A 15,694-nucleotide genomic window follows, 5' to 3' on the forward strand; every position below is an offset into this window, starting at 1 on the left:
GGGATTGAGAATCTCTCATTAACTATGAATTACATGAATGATGGATGAGTCCGCATCAGTTGTTGCTTTATAGGTACATTTTAGCCTGATGATAACAGATATGATTCTGCACTTAATGTAGCCTACTGTCATTTCTGTGAGCTATAGCCGGTGTGGGCGGGGCTGTAGGTAAGGGGCGGAGATTTCGCACATGTGGGCGGGGTTGTGGACGTGGGGGAGGAGTTCAGACTTCAGAAATATAGATTCATGGCGTTATTGTGTTAGTTATATTTTCTATAAATAGGGTGACCATATTGTGCTTTTCAAAAATTTAGAACCACCCCATAGCAAAAAGCATGTCAATAGAAAAGTCAAAACCCAGACAAATTAGCAATATAAATCCTGACTGGAGGTCTTTTTAAGGTCTGAAAAAGAGGACATGACTGAGAAAAAAAGAGGACGGGTCACCCTATCTATAATTCAGTTCGTTTATAAAACAGTTCGTTTCAGATACTGTTAGGGTTAGGGATACAGTGGATAGTATTTAGTATATACTAAAATACAGCAAGCAGTAGTATTCTGAGCAATAATAATTTTTTTGATTAATGTTCTGGCAGTAATACCAAGTGCATTTGTGTGTGTGTGTGTGTGTGTGTGTGTGTGAAGTATCCAACGTTTTCACTTTATACTGCATTTTTATTAAAAAGGCAAAATAATCATATTTATTATAGATGATACAAATGTATAACATACTACTGGTTGAAATGCATATCGTTGCATAACAAGCTTTATTTTACATACTCTTGTATGTAAAAAATTGTATGCCGTATTCAGTATATACTGCTCAGTATGCAGCCAGCATCACGCCATTGTGAACACAGCCAGTGTCCTTGTTTGAGCATGCGTGCATGGTGACAAACCCACGAGACTCCACCTTCCAGTAACAAGAGATTATTTATCATCAGCACACTGGCGGCAGAGAGGCACAGAAATCAGCCGATGCTTTCACAAAGCCAGTGCATCTGATGTGAAAGTGTTTTATTCTGCGCAAAAGGATTAGAATAAACATCCACGCGTGGGAGAGCACGAGAGAGAAGACGGCGTTCAGTTTGCAAGTGGGGAGCAGCGCAAATGAAGCGATGGAGACGGATGTACCGGTGCATGTGATAAATGCATGATTGCATGGACGCTTTTCAGTCGAATTCAAACGGGCGTGTGCTGCGACTTAACAAAACACATCTATGCAATGTTGAGTTAGAAATATAGCATGCTCTGTCAGGTTATGGATATTCCGTGATAAATAATGCGGGCTGGTTTGTCAGCTTAGTATCTTCGTTGCATGTTCAGAAATTTATCAAAGCATCTTTTTCCAAATTTTTACAGTTGTTAATATAATTGAAGATAATGGCTTCCTGACGAGGACCAAGCAACCAATCCAGAGTGCCAAATGCAAGTCTGATAAGAGGGCAAACTGGAATTGGAAATGGAAGACAAGCATTTGACATCCCACTTTTGGAGGCCTCGGTCGTACTAACCTCTGTGTGAACTGCTGTTTCCAGCACCACGGACAGCAACCATGAACAGGTTACGCAAGAAAGCGTGTGTGGCTCTTCTATTGTTCACCTTGTTTATTTTTGGTACTATGATGGGCCTACGAACCCTCAAACCCACTGATGGCTTCTCGGATCTTGCTCCAGGAATGGAGTTGATGCCTTTGGTTGGAGAGCGAATGGACCAGAGACCCAATCACATAGATGAATCAGTGGGTCAGAATGGTGGTGTGGGCAGTGACACTAAGATAGTGTTCTCCAACTCTGGTCCCGACCACAGCATATTCTATGACATTCACATCTTCTATTATTTATGGTATGGCTCGCCACAGATGGACGGTAGTTATATACACTGGGACCATGTACTAGTGCCACACTGGGACCCCAAAATAGCTTCCAGTCACCCTAAAGGACGACACAATCCTCCAGACGACATTGCGTCCAGTTATTACCCTGAACTGGGACCCTACAGCTCCAGAGATCCAGATGTCATTGAATCCCACATGGCGCAAATCGAAGCTGCGGCTGCAGGTTTTACAGCCAAGACACAATTTGATGAATTGTGCTTGTCATTTATTATATTTCTGTTTCTTTGCTTATTATAGTACAATATAGATGGTCGTTCATCATTAAAAACCTTAAAAGAGACAAAATGTTGCTTGTGGAGCAATGTATTTCCACTTTTGATGCCAGGTGTGGTGGTCCTGTCCTGGTACCCGCCTGGTGTGGCAGATGAACATGGCAAACCCTCAGAGGATCTAGTGCCAGCTGTAATGGACGCTGCCCATAGACACAGTATCAAGGTAACTGGTGAGAGATCCATCAAACTTATCTGCTTACACAAAACACTTGGTTTATGGAGTTTTATTCTGATGTATTGTTATGCTTTAAACACTGTCAGAAAAGAATGTGAATGTGCATATATATACACACACATACATTATATATATATATATATACAATTCTGATCTGGCTAATAAGAGTGTTGATATTAGTGGCCAACACAACTCCAACAGCCTTTTCACTGCCATATTTCTCATAGCGAGTGTCATGGCAGATGCCTAAATCCACTATAATGACGAGTCACGATAGGTGATATGGCAAAAATATCATATCACGTTTTTTTTTAGAAATATCACAATTTCATGATTTTATCACGATTCTTTGTCATGTTGGTTTTACTATTTTGTTTGAGCAGTGCAGCCAAAATAGTTTCCCTATTATAAAGACAAAGCCTTTCAAGGTGACAAAATATAAAAAAAGAATGGTGGATGTTTAGGCCAAAGTGGACGAAGATAAAAAAATCTTTGTTATTATTTTATCTTTGTTATTAAAAATAAGAACAAAGATATACATTACAAATACACATAATATATACATAAAACAAAAAGTGCTTTGTTTTCCAGTACAGTAGTTGTATTTAGCAGGAACATTCAAGTAATTGAATGGACAAATATAAAAATAAATCACTATATAGATTGATTCCTATTAAAGCAGCTGTATTATTTTTTTTCTGTCAAGAGTAGTGAGTTTTCTCTTTGCGGGTTTTTTTTTTTTTTTTTTTAACTTTAAATAATAAAAATTCTGTCATCTGTCTGTCGATTCTGTCATAGTGTTTTATATTTATGCCATCATTTACTCACTCAAAATTAGTTTTAAACCTGAATGAGTTTCTTTCTTCTGCTGAAAATAAATGCTATTTTGAAGAATGTGGGTAGCCAAACAGTTGCTGGTCCACAGTGACTTCCATAGTATTTATTAATTTTTTTCCCTTCTATCAAATTCAATATGGACCAGCAACTGTTTGGTTACCCACGTTCTTCAAAATATTTTCTTTTGCGTTCAGCACAATAAGTAAATTAATACAGGTTTGGGACAACATGTGAGTGAGTAAATAATGACAGAAATAAAATTTTAGGGTGAACTATACCTTTAATGACAGTCGGCAGCATGTTTAGTTCTGTCCCTTTAAGACCTGCATGCATCTAATATACAGGCACGCATCCGTTTGTCTGAACTGTTTACTTTCATTTTAGACATATCCAACGGAGTCTATACATAAACCTTGTGTGCTTTGACAGTATTAGCGCAAACGATAACTTAGTTCAGTAATCAGGCGCTGTTAGACAGGCTTTTTAGTGCGCGCGCTTTAGGTGTACGGGCTCAGAAAAAGCGCACGTCAGACCAGCGCGTGAATGAAACGTTTAACCGGCAAGGCTTTAAAACACGCTAATAATGTACTTTTGTGAGAGTGAATCTACCGCTGAGTTAACACTGATCTTAATATATGTGGCGTTGTACAGTCTACGTATATATATAGGCTATTATATAATATACTATACTCTATATGCTCTGTTTATAATATGTCATTGTCACTAAAACTATGATAACTTTTCTGAACACATTTAACTTTTGTTTCACAGAAAAAACAAAATCTCTAAATGTCAGTCCATAAAAATCTGCCAATTATGTGTGAATGTAAATACTTGTAAAGGTGAGTTTGTCAGAGCAGCATTTACAGTAACCCAAGCTGCTCTGAAAACACAGTATTACAAGTTGCCTGTTTGTAAATGAACACAGTGCTGCACTTCACTCTGAAACATGCAGTGCAACTATATAGCAACTTTTATAGCAACTATATAGCTGCTGCTTTATATCACAGTGTTTTTAAGATATGTTGCTATTTCAGATTTATTGATTAACTGCAGACTCATTTGTTTATTTTAATATTAATTACTTTGTATCAATTCACAAACCCTCACAATCTCCTAAGTGTTTTTAAACCCCTGCCTTCAAATAGTGCCCTTAAGTGAATCTTTTATGAACCTTTAGTTACAAAGATGTTCTTTCAAGATGCCCTAGTGACCAGCTGTTGTACCTATAATTATACCCATTTTTGCACTTTTTTCTTTTTTCTGTGAGTGAAGGCACAGTATATCTGAGCTTTATGTGGATATGTAATTTCATGACAATTTAGTGACCCTTACCTGATACCTTAAAGTCAGTGCACGTTATTCTAAAGGTATTCACCTTGAGTGGTAAACTTGACTTCCATGTTAAAATAACAAATATATAGCCTATGTTATAAGACCTTGTATTAAGACCTCTGTTCTGTATTGCAGTTTTCACATTACAACACCCATATTGCATATAAATGTCAGGAGATAAACCTGATATTATATCTTGTTTTGTATCTTATCAGTTTCATTATAAACAAAGTAAATATGATTTTACATAATGATCATTCCTTGAACAATCTATTTAAAAACTCAACAAGATATGAGCTGCTAAAAATAGTAGGTAGGCACTAAAAAGGTTTTCAGTTTTGCTGCAACAGCTGAATTGTTTGTGCTTTTGTGGATGAGCCACTGACTGTAATTTCTTGAGCTCATTAGTGGTTGCATAAGTCTCTGTGTTTACTGCCTATAGCTGTGTTCACCATTTCTGCCTGATGAGAGGAGCTCAGACTCGGAGCTGTTACTGCGCCTCTTTGTCCATCATATTTTATAAGCCCAGAATCCCCTGGTGTCTAGAGAAGCAAGTTTGTAACACCATGCCTGTGATTACTGTCATGTTGTCAGTGGATGAGTTATGTTTTCTTCCCATGTGTCATGGAATGGTTGAATTTTAGCCGCAACATTGGGACTTTTAGTTTTTAAACAGCTTCATCCGTATGCCCTTTATCAGTAAAGCAACGTGCAAAATGTCATGCTGTTTCCCAAATGCCTTGACTTGACCAACTGCTATGTTTTGAGTAAACAAAGCAAAGTATTCTGTGGCGCAGATGTAGATTAAGTCTTGAAATGCACAAGGGGCTGCATTGCAAGGAGATTGCACAATCTTTGAACAAAATGTTTGAATTCGTTTGGAAACAGAAAGCAATACCAGTCATCTGTACTCATTCATGAATGCTCCCAGTGGCGGCTTGGGCAGTGGGATGGAATGAAGCGTATCTCTTCACTGCATGTGCTTTGTTTCCCATCAGAATTGATAGTGTTGGAGTCTGGGCTTTGTGTTTGACAATGATGATGACAATTCTCACAACAACACTGAGCTTTTCTACAATACCGTGTGCCATTGTACATCATTTTGGTGAGGTCCTTTTTTATTTGTCTCTTTTTTTTATTTTATTTTTTTTAATAATGTGTCCTAAAAGACAAATGTCTTGCTGATTAACACAGTTGATGGGTTCTGGCAAACCATATCCAATTACTTTGCTCTCCACTTGTGGCTGCACATTCATGCTAGCAGTAAGTTGTCTGATGGTGCACATGAATGATGGAGTCTAATGTGTTGTGTATGTTGAGAAAATTAAGGGGCCAAACACTGAACCCTGATGTACCCCAGTGCTCAATAGATGTGATTTAGACACCTTGCCTTCCAGAAACCTTGAAGAACCTGTGCATGAATGTCACACTCTGGCCTAGGGGTGAGCTGTCAGCTCGTTTGTTGATTTATTTTTCATTCTATAAGCTGTGATTTGCCTTTTTTGAGAAAAACTGTCTGTGCAGTCTACTTTCTTAACCAACCATGTACTGTAGCATTGATTTACAATCGTTTCTTTGGCATTTAGGCTTTATCTTGGTGTCACACATTTAGATGTAAGGGCACAGCAAGGCTTATAGCCTGAGTGAGTGGATTGACGTCATGCCAGTGCTTATACAACAACCACTGTATCTTTGTAGCTGCGCTCAAGGCCGTGCCTCATTCTGTACAGACACATTCAGTCATTGAAATGAAAAAGGATTTATTAGTACTTTAGTCTTTCTGAGATTTTCAAAGTGTTTAAATCTTTCCAACCATCAAAGCATTACATTTTATCCTGAAGTAGAAATTCTAAACTCGTTTGCATTTCATGTTTAACACATTTCTTAAAGAGACCTTTCATGCTTGGCTGTTAGATGGCAGTGCATAAGAGATTTCAGCAAGAATTTGACGCCTCTGATTTGCAAAAATGTGTCAAAGCAAATTCACAATTCAGCAGAACATGTTCCCCTGTCATATAGCATAAATAATGAGAAGAAAGGCAGAGAAAGAGACTTAGTTGAGACAGTCATCACAAACACGATTTTTTGCCATATCCAATTCAAATCTCTTCAGTTCTTTGAAACTAAAGAAAGAAGAAGAAGAAAAGATTTATAGCGTAGCATTCGCTGTGCAGTGAACAAAGTGAGTGAACAAATGATGGTAAATACGGTAATGGCACCATCATTTTTTTTATGCATCTAAGGAGTTTGTCACCTTTGTGAGGTGAGTAACAATGAACATGGGTAGAGGTTTTTTCTTTCCATCCTCTCTTTCTGCAATGACTCCACCATTAAAAGTCATGATTATAGCAATCAGTGTAGTTGTAACCAGTTATTGACAACATTGGCAGTCAGTCCTCAAGAAATAGAGGGACAATGGAACTTTCCAGGTGTCGAGTACCTGTAATTTGTATTATCAGCAACCTCCTTCTCAAAACACTAGTGTAGTGTAGATGTTCATGTCCAAAATGTCTGATGTCAAACTGTCCATGACAGAGATGTCGCTAAATGCAGGTTGCCATGGAAACAGTTTATGAAGACCTTCCGGATTGGCGGTGTGGAAAAGTGGTGGGTGTTTGTGCTTGGCTTTTCTCTTTCGCGGCCCTGAGGGTTTTGCAGTTCAATCAGCCTTGTGCATGTCGCTGTCACTGAAGTGGAGAGGGTCTGTCTCCTCGGAGTATTCAACATGATACGTCTGTGTCTTAAGTTACTATGTTTCTGGGACTTTGAGAAAGTCATCTGTCAGCTACCTTACAAAGGTGTTGCAGCAGGATACATCAATATGTTCAGTATGTCTGAAACATGGGTAATGAAGTTGTAATTCACAGATAATCTTCACCTCCAGTGCATTGTGAACTTAGGAAATAGGGTAAAACTTTAGTTCAGGGACCAATTTTCACTGTGAACTTTTTGCTTATTACTAGCATATTGGCTGTTTATTAGTACTTATAAAGCATATTTTAATGTCTTATTCTGCATGGCCATATTTTAGATCCATTAATCCTACCTCATACCTAAATTAAAGGGATAGTTCACCCAAAAATGAAAATTCTGTCAGTAATTACTCACCCTCATGTTGTTCCAAACTCGAAAGACCTTTGTTCATCTTCAGAACACGAAATAAGATATTTGTGATGAAATCCGAGAGCTTTCTGACCCTCTATAGACAGCAATGTAACTGAAACGCTCCCAAGCCCAGAAACATAGTAAGAACATTATTAAAATAGTCCATGTGACATCAATGGTACAACCGTAATTTTATAAAGCTACAAGCATACTTTTTGTGCACAAAGACAACAAAGATAACGACTTTATTAAACAATTCATCTCCTTTACGTCACCATAGGCGACATTAATGAGATTACCACCATGCGTTGTTACATTGCTGTCTGTCTATGGAGGGTCAGAAAGCTCTCTGATTTCATCAAAAATCTTAATTTGTGTTTTGAAGATAAATGAAGGTCTCGCGGGTTGGGAATGAAATGAAGATGAGTAATTAATGACAGAATTTTCATTTTTAGGTGAACTAACCCTTTAACAACTGCCTTACTAACAATTAATAAGCAGTAAAATAGTTAGTTTTTTAATAGTAATATTTGGATATTAAAATAAAGTGTGACCAATAAATGTATATATTGTTCAAAGTAAATTACAAGTATTTGAACACTGGTTGTGAAATGTTAGAGGAACACGTTCATTGCTCATTTAATGAACTACACCTGTGATTTATCTGCTGCATGAACTTGAGAGAAGCAACTTCCTACATCTACTAAACATCATTGACACACCAATACAAAGACAACACTTGTTTTGATATCTTGCATTTACTACAGTGACAATAGCACATCATCATCAATGTATGTATCAGTTAATTACGGACATACAGTATGTGTTGTATATTTGAATGATACATGATTTAGAAGCTGCTAGAAATGGTTTTATTCCTTACTTCATTACCTTTGGTTCTTTACAGGTTGCGTTTCACCTGCAGCCCTACAAAGGCCGGACAGACCTCAGTGTGCATGACAACATCAAATACATCATTGACAAGTAGGTTGCACCTCCTCAATACCTTCATGCCTCCTGCACTGTTCCAAAACTAAAGATCAGAGGGATCCTGTCTGCTAACCTGAAAGTCTAGCCCTTGTCCATCACGATGAGCTGGGTTGCTTTGAACTCAGGAGTTGGGGTGAAATTCAATCCAGCCTGGTGAACAGAAAAGAGAGTGGTGTTTTAAAAATAGAGGTCTTTTCTTCCATTAATCATTCATGAAACAGAACGTATAACATGACCTGATGGTATTGCAGCTAACTCACTCAGGTTCAAGAGAACAATGGCTGCATTGTGTAAATCTATAACACTGTAGCAATCTACTGACTGCAACATGCTGCGTCATTTTTTGCAAATATATTAAAGTTATTTGTCCTTGAATTGTTCTCTAGCAACAGGAATGCCTTGGAATGAAAGACATTATGTAAAACCGAGCTAAGTAAAGTGTTACATGGTATCTGAGTATCAGGTAATACAGTCATCTGTACTGCTGCCTCTGAGAGGCTCGCCTTCAGAACAAGGACACGTAACATTTCAGAAAGCACAAAACGCTTTTATAACACTGTACAATGCTGCATTTGGTTATAATTAGCATTAAAGGGGTCATGGCATGTATTTTTTTTTTATTATTTCAATATGTTCCTTGAGGTTTACTTCTAATGTTAAATAAGTTTTTTTGCATAAAAAAATCAAACAAACAAGTAAGTATGTGGAAAAATTATTATTTTCAACCCTCATTCTGACCCTCTGTCTAAAACGACCTGTTTTAAGGGGTGGGTCCCTTAAGACTTCTCAGTAATTGGCCACTGTTATGATTGGCTAACGGCATTGCATATGAAACAGTCTCAACGCCCCCTCGCTATCGCATGTGAGTGTTTTGACAACATCAATCCTCACACGATCTGGGACGCCATTAAAAATAAACTATTCACTTGTACCTTACGTTGGGATCCTTCTGATATCTGTACAAAGACGTGAACGAGCTGTTTAAACCAAACGCATCAAAGCGAACGTTCTTTCTCTCATTTGTCCGATTGATGACAGAATCAAGCGTGTGGAATGTGTCAAAAAGTGAACGCGCATCTGTGTACTCTATCCAGTGTAGACAAGATAGCGGCTGTGATTGTAATTTCTCTTTGCATTTCTCATATGCACATTCAGCATAATCAAGTGTCAGCCGTTAAGCGATGGCTATTTATCAATTTGTTGGTCTGGAGGCAGTGTTTATGCAAATGTTTGTGCCCAGGTGACATCTTCTTGCACCTCAGATCCAAACTAGCCGTTTTTGGAGCTTGATTAAATAAATGCTTTGTTTATAACAAGGAGGGTGTTTTAAGCTATGAAACTTGTAGGATGTTTTAATGGTACAGAGACCTCTTATATGCCAAAAGATCAAGGCAAATTTGATTTATCATGTCATGACCCATTTAACTAACAGGAAGCAATACATTTGTTACAGTATTTATTAATCTGTGCTAACATTATAATAAATACAGCTGTTCATTATTAGTTCACATTTACTATTGATAGAGAACACTTTTGATTTTAATAATTCATTAATAAATGTTGAACTAAGATTAAAAGGATAGTTTACCCCAAAATGAAAATTCTGTCATCATTTACTCCTCCTCATGCAATTCCAAACCTGTATGACTTTATTTTATTTTGAGAAACAAATGTTTTGTTTTGTTTCATTTTGTTTGTCCACACATTGGAAGTCAATGGTAACCAGAACTGTTTGGTTACCAAAATATCTTACTTTGTGTTCCAAAAAATGTATTCCCGTTTGGAACAACAGTAGGTTTGAGAAAATTGTCATTTTGAGGTGAGTTGTCCTTTCAATAAATGCATTAGAAGTATTTTCACTGTTATTTCATGTTAACTAAAGTACATAACTAATGTCAACAAATGGAATCTTATTGCAATGTATTAACATATTTTTATATATTATACTTCATATAACAATTTACAATAAGGTTTATTCCATTAATATAATGCATTAGGTATCATGAACTAACAATGAACAAGAATATTTTATGTATAGTAGGTTAATGTTAATTATACATTTTCAGCATTTTAAACTGTAAAAACTAACATGAATTTATTATGAACACACAGCAATTAAAAATGAATATATATCCTTGAATTAACAATACATTATGCTTTGATTCATAAATGCTGTAAAAATGTTATTGTTAGTTCATAATATCTAATGCATTAAGTAATTTTAACAAACTGAGTCTTACTGTAGTGTATCTAAAAATAAATAATTTAAATATATATTAAATGTATATAACACAATCCGAATTCCGGAAATGTTGGGACATTTTTTAAATTTGAATAAAATGACAACAAAAAATAATTTCAAATCACATGAGCCAATATTTTATTCCCAACAGAACATAGATAACATAAATGTTTAAACTGATAAATTTTACAGTTTTATGCACAAAATGAGCTCATTTCAAATTTGATGCCTGCTACAGGTCTCAAAATAGTTGGGACGGGGTCATGTTTACCGTGGTGTAGCATCTCCTCTTCCTTTCAAAACAGTTTGAAGACGTCTGGGCATCGAGGTTATGAGTTTCTGGAGTTTTGGTGTTGGAATTTGGTCCCATTCTTGCCTGATATAGGTTTCCAGCTACTGAAGAGTTTGTGGTCGTCTTTGACGTATTTTTCATTTAATTATGCACCAAATGTTCTCTATAGGTGAAAGATCTGGACTGCAGGCAGGCCAATTCAGCACCCGGACTCTTCTACTACGAAGCCATGATGTTGTAATAGCTGCAGTATGTGATTTTGCATTGTCCTGCTGAAATACATTTAGTAATGTCAATGACGAAATCATGCCGATGAGTGATGCAGTGTCGTCTGAGGGCCCGAAGACCACGAGCATCCAACAAAGGTCTTCAGCCTTGTCCCTTACGCACAGAGATTTCTCCAGTTTCTCTGAATCTTTTGATGATCTTATGCACTGTAGATAATGAGATTTGCAAAGCAAACCATTGCAAAGTGTTGAGGAACATTGTTTTTAAAGTATTCCACAATCTTTTTACGCACTCTTTGGAGATTTGGCTCTCCAGTCTCACAGATTGGAGAGCCTCTGCCTCTCTAAGAAATCCCTTTTATAGCTAATCATGTTACAGACCTGATGTCAATTAACTCAATTAGTTGCTAGATGTTCTCCCAGCTGAATCTTTTCAAAATGTCTTGCTTTTTCAGCCATTTGTTGCCCCCGTGCCAACTTTTTTGAGACCTGTAGCAGGCATCAAATTTGAAATGAGCTCATTTAGTGGATAAAAGTGTAAAATTCCTCTGTTTAAACATTTATGTTCTCTATGTTCTATTGTGAATAAAATATTGGCACATGTGATTGGAAAGTCTTTTAGTTTTCATTTTATTCAAATTTAAAAAACATCTCAACATTTCCAGAATTTGGGTTGTATTATATTACAAATAAATACATCACTCCTCAAATCTTTTCACAGATACGGGAAACATGGGGCTTTCTACAGGTTCAAGTCCAGCACTGGGAAGATCCTTCCACTCTTTTATGTGTACGACTCCTACCTTACCCCACCGGAGGCCTGGGCTGAGCTGCTGACCGTCAGGGGCTCTCACAGTCTCCGAGGAACTCCTTACGATGGCATCTTCATTGCTCTCATTGTGGAGGAACGTCACAAGCAGGACATCCTGGCTGGCGGGTTTGATGGCATGTACACCTACTTTGCTTCTAATGGCTTCTCCTTTGGATCTTCTCACCAGAACTGGAAAGCAATCAAAGCTTTCTGCGACAAGAACAACTTGCTGTTTGTGCCGAGCGCTGGACCTGGTTATATGGACACCGCCGTCCGGCCGTGGAACAACCACAACTCACGCAACCGAGTGAATGGACGATATTATGAGACCTCTTTGCAGGCAGCGATGTCCATAAGGCCTGATATCATCACAGTAACGTCATTTAATGAGTGGCATGAAGGAACTCAGATTGAGAGGGCCGTGCCCAAGAAGACTGTGGCCCGTCTGTATTTGGACTACAAACCCCATCAGCCAGACCATTATCTGGAGCTCACCAGGAAGTGGGCAGAACATTTCAGTAAGGAGAAAGAGCAGTGGCTTATGTGACTGGACCTTGTAACGTCTTACCATTGTTGAGTTTAAAATGTTTTCACATGTTATTGACGTTATCAACATTACCGATTACTGTCTTTCAATTTATGCATACATTTTAAAGGCAGCTGGTCTATTGATAAACAGTTGATTTCAATGCAAGTATTTACAAGAACAGTTCACCCAAAAATGAACATTCTGTCATAATTTTTGTGATTACAAATCTATATTTGATTGTTTTACAAATCTATATTTTTTGGAAGCTGAAAACCCCTTTGCATCTGTCCAGTCTCATTCAGTCAAGTGTATATTCATACATGGGACATCACGGACAGCCCAAGACATGAAAACCAATGCTGTTTGGCATCACTGGCATCAAACCTGACTGGAAATGTCTTGATGTGCCATATTTGAGTGAATATGGCTGTAAACACAAGGCTAATACACAGTTTCTATTAGGGCTCTGCGATTAATCGAAATCGAACCGCAGTCGCGATTTGAGATGTTGCGATTTATTAATCGCAAAGCCTGCGATGTGGACGCGATATTCTCTGTTCCAGATCAAATGCAAATGCATGACTGCCAGCCTTGAGTGGCAAAAAAAAAAAAAAGAAAGTGCGCGCGAGTGGGATTATGGCATCTACAAGGTCAGATCAATAGTCAGGCAAAGTAATACTAAAGAAAATTTTATGTAATATGAGATTACTTCGGCTTTGAAATGACAGACACCGAACAAAAAAGGTTAATTTGCAAGAGCTGTGCCACAACACGAAAGAGCTCCCTTATCGGTTCTGCTTTTAGTAAGTTACTGGAGAATAAAATAAACATTTTCTTATTTGGTTTTATTAGTACATGAACGTTATCTTACACATTTTATCTCCCCAACAGATTCTAATTTGAAATAAGTTTATAATGCATGTTCGCTATTCCCAATTCAGAAGACCGCACACACAGCCTGCGTCTCTGAATGCTTCTCATACTCGCTCCTCTCTGCCCCACGCGGCGCATATCCCGCGTCTCACGGACGAGCCGTTTACACTTGCCGCACACACGCAGCCTGTTTCGTAATGCTCATTTATACTCGCGCCCGGCTCTGCACGAGCGCATCTGGCAGTATGGACGAGGCTTGACGCACGTGCGCAACCTGTGTCAACTCGCACCTGTCTCCGCGTTTGAAACAAATGTAAATTCAGTCTAACTGCTTTGCTAATTTCACTTGGATGAAATGAAACATCCAGCACATTTTCCACTTGTTCTTAAAATCCCAAATACTTAAAAATGAATAAATCAGCCTATGTAACCTATGTAATACTTGAATAATTGACTAAAGTAATACAGTTCTTTATTTACACAAAGTAAACAAATCTTTGGTGAAATTCAGTAATTAAGTAAATTCTGTAAAAGTAGTAATACCATTATAATCTTCCCTGCTGAAAAAACAATAGAACCTCTCCCAAAACACAATAGAAAATGTAATGGATTTAAGGGTTATAATGGGAATTGTATTGGTTTTAATATAGCTAATGGTGTCTACTGGCATTTGATGGATTCTATTGGTGGAATGTAATCTGGCAGATGGGAACCAATAGAACAACAGTAATTCCTATTGCAATAATGCCCAAAACACACTACAAAAAGGAATTTTGTAATGGTTTTAATGGAAACCATAAGAATTTCTGTGATGGTTTCTATTGTTTTTTTCAGCAGAGAACAATACCCATACTGTGCTGCACACTATTGACAATATTGAGCTGAAGCTTGACTTTGCAAAATTAAAATCGCAAATCAAATCGCAATCGCAATATGTCCAAAAAATTGCAATTAGATATTTTCCCCAAATCGCACAGCCCTAGTTTATATGGTATGCTTTAATGGTTTTTAATGTTTTTTCTATTGTTAATTTTGGACCTCAGCAGCATCCATCCTCATTCCCTGTCATTGTATGGAGAACAGAAGTGTGAACATTGTGTTATATACCTCCTTTTGTATTCCAAGTAGTTTGGAAGTACATGGGGCTGAGTGAATTTGCAATTTTAACTATTCCTTTAACATTAGGCATTGAATCTGACTTCTGCTAGCAGCAACAGTGTGGCCTCAGTATTCAAAGACTACTTTTATTGTGTGTTTGGATGACATTTAAAAAATGGTTGGTGGTTGTGCATATGGTTTGTTTGAATAATGACTGATTTATTATGTTAAGTAAATCCTAATTATGCATATTGTAACTCATGTTTAATATTAAACAATAAAAGGAAATCAACTATTTTGCCATAATGCTGTATTTTACATACAATAACAGACAGAGCAGAATGAGTTTCTGTCTAAAGCCATCGTTAAACCATGTTTCTGTAAATTGTCACATATAAGTCAGTGTCTCAATTTAAATGAGAACGCTTTTATAAACAAGTTGCACAAAAATTTGTTATGCTCATTTTTCATTAGACAATATTATTTTATGCAGTATACTCTTAAATTAACACTTACATTTATACCGATGTGAGGTAAACTAATCTGAATTTCACTAATGTTTCACCTCTAGGACATAGCACAACATTGACATTTTATGACTAGAGGACGGTGTTGTCATGTATGATGAATGATGTTTAGCGTAACGATCACAACACTGTAATTAATCAAACTGTGTCTGGACAGAGTTTGGCTGCATGTTGCTTCATGTTGAGCTAATGTTAGCCAGTGCTGTTACAGCAGTCTATGAATGTCAGCCTCGGACAAAGCAACACTTAAAACAGAACAGGCACTTCAACGATGATGCATTACCAGAGTACAAATTGCACCACACATAACACAGTCAGCACTATGCTAAAATAACCACAGAAGGAAAAAAAAAAAAAACTTTTGGAAAGGTGATTCAAGAACAAAGATTTTGTTATATAATGTGGATGTTTTCTGTAGCCCAGGCAGTGGCTAAATAGTTTATATTAAAATAATTTCTTGTATTTTAAAGCAAAGTTGATTTTA

General features: G+C 37.2%; 1 protein-coding gene across 4 annotated transcripts; it reads left to right on the plus strand.

Moving 5' to 3' along the window:
* On the plus strand, window positions 1-15,120 carry maneal (mannosidase endo-alpha like). 4 transcript variants are annotated; one of them, XM_058754739.1, is made up of 5 exons: window positions 1-73; window positions 1,363-2,060; window positions 2,223-2,332; window positions 8,529-8,605; window positions 12,094-15,120. In XM_058754739.1, exons 2-5 carry the CDS (start codon window positions 1,556-1,558, stop codon window positions 12,728-12,730), a joined length of 1,329 nt encoding a protein of 442 aa, XP_058610722.1. In that variant the 5' UTR covers window positions 1-73; window positions 1,363-1,555; the 3' UTR covers window positions 12,731-15,120. The 4 variants fall into 4 exon arrangements, 3 of the variants coding, with proteins under 3 accessions (XP_058610722.1, XP_058610721.1, XP_058610723.1); XR_009267452.1 differs by lacking the exon at window positions 1-73 and having other exon boundaries at window positions 920-2,060; window positions 8,529-11,394; window positions 12,094-12,222; XM_058754738.1 differs by lacking the exon at window positions 1-73 and having other exon boundaries at window positions 920-2,060.
* Window positions 15,121-15,694: the final 574 nt, after the last annotated feature.

The sequence above is a fragment of the Onychostoma macrolepis genome, chromosome 19, assembly GCF_012432095.1.
Source record: "Onychostoma macrolepis isolate SWU-2019 chromosome 19, ASM1243209v1, whole genome shotgun sequence".
NCBI classification, from domain to species: Eukaryota; Metazoa; Chordata; class Actinopteri; order Cypriniformes; family Cyprinidae; genus Onychostoma; species Onychostoma macrolepis.